This window comes from Cherax quadricarinatus, chromosome 90 (genome assembly GCF_038502225.1).
Source record: "Cherax quadricarinatus isolate ZL_2023a chromosome 90, ASM3850222v1, whole genome shotgun sequence".
Taxonomy (NCBI): Eukaryota; Metazoa; Arthropoda; class Malacostraca; order Decapoda; family Parastacidae; genus Cherax; species Cherax quadricarinatus.
This window is the reverse complement of record NC_091381.1, coordinates 2,529,391-2,537,945: the sequence shown is the minus strand read 5'-3', so window position 1 is coordinate 2,537,945 and position 8,555 is coordinate 2,529,391. Positions and strand designations below refer to the sequence as shown.

Below are 8,555 nucleotides of genomic sequence, written 5' to 3'. Positions count from 1 at the left end.
GTTAAGAGACAATATAAAGTGTCGTGTTATGGTAACTGGTGTTATTAATTAAGGAGCAAAGTTGTGATGGATTATGAGACACGTTGTTAGGTGTGTCTCACAAGGTTTTGTCTCACGACCACCTCTCGTGTGTCGTACATCAGTGATGCGACCGATACCTTCTTTCTCACTTCCGTACGTATCGCAGGTGATGCTGAGTTGTATCGGGGACACAAATTAGTTGGTGCAAATAAAGAAACAAAATTTGATTAAGCTGTTTCCTATACAGTGAAGACAATTGCATTATAATGCGATCAAGACATCAACAATCAGTGCCTTGATGCTGGTACAAGGATCATGATTCAAGGAACTACCTAAGCACTCCCCTTTCTCTTCCTTGACCACACCTGGAAGTGCTATCGACTCACAACTGAAGAACCCATGTTCGATCGTAGGGCAGAGCAGTTACTCCTGTTCACCTATCAGTAAGTAGGTACCTGGGAGATGGCTGACTGAGTCTTGAGGGTCACATCCTGGGGAAGTGGATCAAAGGACCTGGATGGAAATAAGCCAAACTGACTGGCTTTCCTGGAGCACACTGTTACCAGCACTCCGAGTTAATAATGCAGTTTACCGTTTAGCGCTTTCCTATGACAAGCTATATAATACATAATAATAATAACCTCCAATAAGACCTTCAGAAATTCTTTAAACACCCTGAAAAAATTAAATATTCTCTTTAGGAACCAGCAACGAAAACCTCATATACAGTGTGTGAGAACTTTCAAGGGTAAACTGAGGTATCCACGACTCAGGAAATCAAGCTTTACCCCCATTTATCAATAAGAGCAAGGTGAGAGGCACAAGGTAGGTATCCGATAATTGCATCTAGAAGACAAATCCTCGTGATATACTTGAACTTCTTGGATGATTATTTTTTTTTTGTTAAGCTAGGGACCAGTACGTAACATGGCAAGTTATAAAGCAGAGAATTTGTGGAGAACTGTATACTTTGTGTTATATTAGAGCTCGGTCAGAAATTGAGGAAATCGGAATACCGTCTGTTTATTGAGTTGCTTGAGGCTGAGGCTGGTTGACGAGAGGCCAGTGATGATGAGACTGGTTGACGCGAGGCCAGTGATGATGAGGCTGGTTGTCGCGAGGCCAGTGATGATGAGACTGGTTGACGCAAGGCCAGTGATGATGAGACTGGTTGACGCGAGGCCAGTGATGCTGAGGCTGGTTGACGCGAGGCCAGTGATGATGAGACTGGTTGACGCGAGGCCAGTGATGCTGAGGCTGGTTGTCGCGAGGCCAGTGATGCTGAGGCTGGTTGACGAGAGGCCAGTGATGCTGAGGCTGGTTGTCGAGAGGCCAGTGATGCTGAGGCTGGTTGTCGCGAGGCCAGTGATGCTGAGGCTGGTTGTCGAGAGGCCAGTGATGCTGAGGCTGGCTGACGCGAGGCCAGTGATGATGAGACTGGTTGTCGAGAGGCCAGTGATGACGAGACTGGTTGACGCGAGGCCAGTGATGATGAGGCTGGTTGTCGCGAGGCCAGTGATGCTGAGGCTGGTTGACGCGAGGCCAGTGATGCTGAGGCTGGTTGACGCGAGGCCAGTGATGATGAGGCTGGTTGTCGCGAGGCCAGTGATGCTGAGGCTGGTTGTCACGAGGACAGTACAAGTTCAAGCGTACTGTGTTGTTATACTGTGTCGAGACCCTATTACGTTAATGAATATGAATTGTTTCTATATTGATGTATGTATATATTTACATATAAAAATATAGTCCCTCCCCTTCTATATATATATATATATATATATATATATATATATATATATATATATATATATATATATATATATATATATATATATATATATATATTCCACGATATAAGTGGTAGACATCCAGAAACATGGTAATTCCCTTATAAAAGTTTTTCCAGCGCTGCAGAAACAAAATCTTTAAATAGCTACGTAGTAGCTGACTCATCTAAGACTGACTTATCTCAATATAATGTATAAGGCCCATCCTGCGTGATGGAATATACCAAGTATATATAGCAAGATTTTGTTCCCACAGAGAATGGAGCAGCAGCAGTGAATCAAATTTTGTTATATATAAAAAAAACCACTTAGAAGTACGCAGGAGTCGGAGTTCCATATTTTCCTACAGGGGCTTTATAGGCAGGCTTGACGTAAGGAGCCGCTCCGTATGAGGGGTAATGGGCCTTGCCCTCATAGGTAATGGTAGGGTGGTAGCCAGTCTTGTCAGCGTAGTAGGTGACGGTCTGAATGCGACCATCGGGGAGGTGCACGAAGTACTTTCCTTTGGTAACGTAGCCGTCTCTCTCCTCAGCGTGGCCGAAGTGGGAGCCGGTGTAGTCATCGCTCACAGCGTAGTCGAATTTGTATTGAGGTTTCTGAAAAGTTTACAGAAAATATCCTGCTCAACGTAGACCTCACTTTTTTTAACACACCAGCCATCTCCCACTGAAACGAAAGCTTTAATTCCTCTTATGTTCAGTAAATTGTATCTTAGAAGGGGTTACTTGTGGGTTGCTCCCGGCATTTTAGTAACCTCTTACGACACGCATGGCTTACACAGGAAGGATTCTTCTCCACTTCCCCATGGAGAATCTTATATGTAGTGCTACTAATGCTTAAATCTAAAAATAAGATGGTCAGAGCATAGCACAAATGACGCAGGGAGTCATTGGAATTAGGTGAATGATAATTATACTTGTGCATTAAGCTGGTAATAACTTACACTGTATTCAATAGGTTTTCCAGAATAACCAATAGGTCCGTGGGGCAGCAGTCCGTTGAGATGCGAAGATTTGACGCCTGTGAACGGTCCAGGGTGGACTGCCGTTGAGTATGGTAACAGTTCCCGAACGAGACGCAAGCGGCCTGGAGCCGCAACCAACCCTGTAGCCGAGACAACTCCCATCAACAACGCTATCATCTGCAACAAACAGATTACAGATAAAGCTTACGATTTCACATCTGCATATACACAGGTTTAATTATGTGATACAATTCCACTGGAAATATTGCAACTGGAGTAGAGGAACTTATTACAATCTTGATTGCCATCCTGGAGGGTTATGTGGTCCAGTCCAGACTAGACGTGCGTTATATACCCTGAGTCACACCACTGCGCATGCGCGGCGGGTCTTAAATTTTGAACTCTTGTGGTAACAAACACAATTTACTTGGTGCTCCATTTTTGCTCAAGGCTATAACGCTACATATGCACTTGCATCGGATATCAAAGCAGACATTCACTTGCCAGGTATATGACTCCAGACATTCACTTCTTGCCAGGTATGTGACTGCAGACATTCACCTGCAGTGTATATAACTGCAGATATTCACCTGCAGTGTATATAACTGCAGATATTCACTTGTGATATATTTGGCTGCAAACATTTACTTGCCAGATATATATCACTAATAACATTCCATATCTTCCATTTCCATTTGGTCTACTTCCTATTATATCTACTACTCGAAAAAGCTTTTCACAGTATGGTCTCCTACAGATTTTAAACCCTAATTAATTAGATTACTCACTGTCAAGGAGTTAGACATCTTAAAATCAATGACTACTTGCGTCACTTACATATTATAGTGCATAAAATAACGTTCAGAGAGCAGTAATTGTTATTAGGTGTTCTGAAATTATGCAACAATATCAGAGTAGACTAAATGGGACTAGATGAAATTGATATAAATCAGACATTAATTTGCGCTAATATAAATATATAAATATTCCCTCAGTCTAACTGGAATTATTGCTTGACCCCATTGGTGCTGGTCCAGAATGATTTAGGCGTTCCACAAGGATCATTTTTAGGCCAACTGTAGTTCATAATATACATTAGTACCTGAGGTACTGAAGTTATTTCTTGGGTGTCTTGGAAGGTAGAACGAGTAGGGTGTGGGAATAGTTGGTTTAGAGAAGGACTTGCCCAGTATGGGCCAGCAGGCCTACTGCAGTTTTCCTACATTCTTATGTTCTTTCCCGATAATCGATTTCATTGACTCTGTTGCTTCCAGTTTGCTTTTTATATAGGATATAGAAAATATAATTCCTCAATGAAACACATTTAATAAAAAAATGTCAAGAAACTAAAGAAATTGAGGAGTTTCACAGTGAAACTATAAACTGTAAGTAGATTCCAGAAAAAAACTGACATTAGAAGTTAAAAGTATCAGAGGGGGCATGATTCCGATCTTCAAAATACTCATAGGTCTTGGTAAGGTGGACAAGGAAAGAGTGTTAGAGAGGCAAATGTGTACACGGGTGCTCAACATTAAGCTATTCAGAGTGAGGAAGGAGGAGGAGGGGTAAAAGTGCAATTATTTCCTGTTTAGTGGCAACCTGGACTACCAGACTCTCACGAGCCTCTAGCTGGTTAACTGTACCAGAATCCGTCCTCTGCATGGGTGTTGAATAGCCATAGTAGCGAGAGTTCTCATACTTACAATCTTTCTCCAAACACTATTAATGTTTTGGCTCATTAACTCATACCCATATAGCGTAAATATCTGTAAATACGTTCTGCTGATGTACTAAAATATAACTTCTGGTGTATACGTTATTCCTCATCTTCGACTGCTCTATTTACTGCGGTCTAAGCTGGTAGCAAGAGCAGGTACTGCAGGCTTCTTGCAAGTTTCAGTGTTCTTGATAGTGTTCAGGAACTAGAATGACCTATAAACAAAGAAACAGAGGAAGCAGAGTCAATACAAAATTTCAAGAATATTAACGGAGTGAGTTCGGTACACTCTCGTTAAGAGGCAGAAACAGCAACTGAGACACGTCGCTTGCAAATGTGCGAGTAAAGATATGGAAGTACTCTCTTGCAGTTGCCGACATTATTATCATTCCCTTGGGAAGGTAAAGTACAGTATTGTGGGAAGGAACACGCACTGTTTTTATGATAAATGTTTGTGTCCGCTCCTTTGTGTGTGTGAGTGTCACGGTCTGAGTAACAGCCTTGCCGTCTGTTGACCCCTCTGACACCTAGCCGTCCCTGACCACTGGGTGAAGGATACTGGATGCAACACCTGGGGAGGAATTTTTTTTTTAATGTGTAATAAAATTTGACACACCAGCATTGTGTAGCTACCCTGTTCTGAGCGAGTTATACGGTGGGGAGCATCGCGGTGTGCGGCTATCCTATTTTGTGTGAGTTACATGGGGGGGAGCACCCATAGTGTGAGGTTACCCTGTTCTAAATGAGTTGCAAAGAAAGAACACCCTATGTGTGCTGCGACGTTATTCTGTTTGGGCCACATAATGGGAACACTCAGCCTAGAAGGCGCATCCACACTTTACAATATTTTAGCCATTACTGGCGGTCACTGTCACACCTTTTAGAGGGCGCTCTGTGTTTCTCATCCATACAAATACCTCATCTAATATGTTTTAAAGACTGTTGGATCATAGTGTCACATGCCCGAAATACCCAGTTTGATTCAACTAACTGTCCGTCACATGTAAATCTGTCCTCCGTGTTAGTGTCATCCTGGTGGCTAATGCTTACAAGAGCAAGTATCCGAACGAAGGAAATTAGAAAGCTGTGCTATGTGCAGCAATTCGACTGTTTTTAGTGGCCAGCTTAGAGCTCTTAAGGCATATTTTACAAAGTGGACACCCAAGTACTTGGAGAGGTGACGTGAAGTCACAACTAATCACATTGACTACGTGTATTTTAATATTTTAGTTGGTATAAACCTTGGTAATAAATACCGACAAGTTGGTTTAGAAAGACACGTAAGCAAACACTATGACATTTATTAGAAAACGTTTCGGTCCTGGGACCTTGATCACTTCTAACATACAGAGGTAGAAAGACATTATATATATAGGCGGAGAGTGAGGTGTGACGCACGTGACCTGAGGAATGTCATAAGAACAATGTCCCTCTTGATGATGTCCTTGATTTCCTTAGAGAGAAGGCCCATGAAGGGTTTCTTCATCTCCCTATCCCCACTGATGTCTTTCTTGATCTGATCCGCCTCTGTGTGGACTCCTTTTCCTTCCAAGGGAAATATTATTCTCAAACCTTCGGTGTCGCTATGGGCTCTCCTCTCTCTCCTGTCCTTGCTAATCTTTACATGGAATACTTCGAGACTGTTCTTCCTACCATCGATGTGCAACCTTCACTCTGGCTCCGCTATGTGGATGACATCTTTGCTCTGTGGCCTCATGACTCCAGTCTCTTCCAACCTTTTCTTGAAGCTCTTAATAATCTTGCCCCTTCCATTAAGTTTAAAGCTGAATGGGAATCTAATTCCTTGCTTCCTTTCCTTGATGTCCATGTCCACCGCTCAGTTACAGGTTTTTCCTTTTCCGTTTACCGTAAACTTATGCACAGTGACATGTACATTCACTACTTTTCCTGTCATGCTTCCCCTGTCAAGAAAAGTGTTCTTATCTCCCTCTTTCTCCGTGCCCTCCGCATCTGTGATCCTCAGTTCCTTCCAGCAGAAATTTCCACTCTTCATAATTCGTTCTCCCGTCTTGGCTACCCTTCCCATTTCATAGACTCTGCCCTCTCACGTGCTAAACGCAATTTCTTCTCTCCCAAACTCTCTACTCATGAGAACTCTTCTATCCTCTGCCTTCCCTACATTTCCGGTCTTTCTAATCTCAACAATTCTCTCCGTCCCTTAGACATCAAGCTTACCTTCCGCCAGACTAACACTCTTCGCACTAATCTCGTTCATACCTCTCCTCCCTCTACAGATGTTCCTGGTGTCTACTCTATTTCTTGCTCCTCCTGTCCTCTTCAATACTTCGGAGAAACTGGTCGATCTCTTTCTGACAGACTTAGGGAGCACAAAAATAGTGTTAGGCTTGCCGACACTAACAATGCTCTTTTCTGTCACGTCAGAGTTCATAGCCATCCTATTGACTGGTCTTCTGCTAAAACTGTCTTCCCTACTTCCAACTCGAACAGTCGCCGTCTAGTTGAATCCTCTCTAATACACAACTTTCCTTGTATGAACCTTAGCCCTGGCTTCGTCTCTGTAGATGCCTTCCTCTCCCACTACATTGTAAAATGCTCCAATCTTCAGAACACCCGTGACTTAACCTGAATCTTCATTTTCTCTTTTTCTTTTTCTTCTTCTTCCTCTTCCCCTTTCCTCTTTCCTTTTCTCCTCTGGGTTGTCTTTCTCTCTCCTGTCTCGTGTTTCTGTTCCTTCTTCATTTATTTCACCACTTCCCTTTCACGCACCTCTGTGCGCTTGCTCTCCCTCTGTGGGCACTAGCTCTGTGCGTATTTGACTGGCTCTCCCTCTGTGGGCATCTAGCTCTCTTGCAGTGCTCCCCTTCCTTTGTATTTGACTGGCTCGTCCTTTTTATTTCCCACTTCTACCACTACCACTACTACTACCTCTTCTTCTTCTACTACTACTACAACTACTGATGAAATTAAGACACATGTGCGGCGTCTGGTTGTCTTTGTTGTGGACGTCTATGATGGGGATGCCCGGGTGTTGTGCATGTGTCTTAATTTCATCTTGTCGGTATTATATACAACTCTTGTACTACTACTACTACTACTATTACTACTACTACTACTACTACTACTACTACTACTACTACTACTACTACTACTACTACTACTACTACTACTACTACTACTACTACTACTACTACTATTACTACCACCACCTCTTCCTGCCTATATAGCCGTCCTGCTCCACCTCTGGTTAGTGTGACTTTGTCAATGGTCCAAGTCGGACCGAAACGTCGTCGTAAGCTTCTCTCTTTTATGTGTGGGTTATTTGTGTATCGTTCCAGTCACGGTATTGTGCCTTTTTTGTTATTTATAAGAACATAAGAATGGAGGAACACTGTAGAAGGCCTACTGGCCCATGCGAGGCAGGTCCTTATCAAATGAGGACGGGTAGACGATGAAATCATGTGACTCCTGTGTTGTTGGGTTGGTGAGTCACATGATTTCATCGTCTACCCGTCCTCATCATAGGTAGAGGTTGTTTTGATAAGGACCTGCCTCGCATGGGCCAGTAGGCCTTCTACAGTGTTCCTCCATTCTTGTGTTCTTATGTTCTTATGGCATTCCTCAGGTCACGTGCGTCACACCTCACTCTCCGCCTATATATATAATGTCTTTCTACCTCTGTATGTTAGAAGTGATCAAGGTCCCAGGACCGAAACGTTTTCTAATAAATATGTCCTAGTGTTTGCTTACGTGTCTTTCTAAACCAATATTTTAGTTGCCTGGCTCAACACAGCCAGCTCCCTTTCCTTGAGTAAAGCCAGTTACTTAGTCTTTGCAGCGATGCTGGATGCGTTAGTAAGATCTGCTGCTTGCTGGACGGAGTCATCAGCGTGTACCGGGATGGTCACGGTGTCTTAATTAAGATGTGTACCGGGATGGTCACGGTGTCTTAATTAAGATGTGTACCGGGATGGTCATTGTGTCTTAAGATGTCTATTTATCAGAAGTGTTTCTATTACTACATTTCTGAAAAGAACTCGACTTCCAAATATCATCTGAATGACAGATGCGTATACATATATGAATA

At 42.9% G+C, this 8,555-nt stretch overlaps 1 protein-coding gene across 1 annotated transcript; it reads right to left on the bottom strand.

Annotated features, from left to right (window-relative positions):
- Positions 1-1,869: 1,869 nt before the first annotated feature.
- LOC128693974 (cuticle protein 7) lies at positions 1,870-3,089 on the bottom strand. The gene is made up of 3 exons (XM_053783926.2): positions 3,066-3,089; positions 2,752-2,949; positions 1,870-2,404 (listed from the first exon to the last, which is right to left on the bottom strand). Exons 1-3 carry the CDS (start codon positions 3,078-3,080, stop codon positions 2,117-2,119), a joined length of 501 nt encoding a protein of 166 aa, XP_053639901.2. The 5' UTR covers positions 3,081-3,089; the 3' UTR covers positions 1,870-2,116.
- Between the last annotated feature and the right edge of the window lie 5,466 nt (positions 3,090-8,555).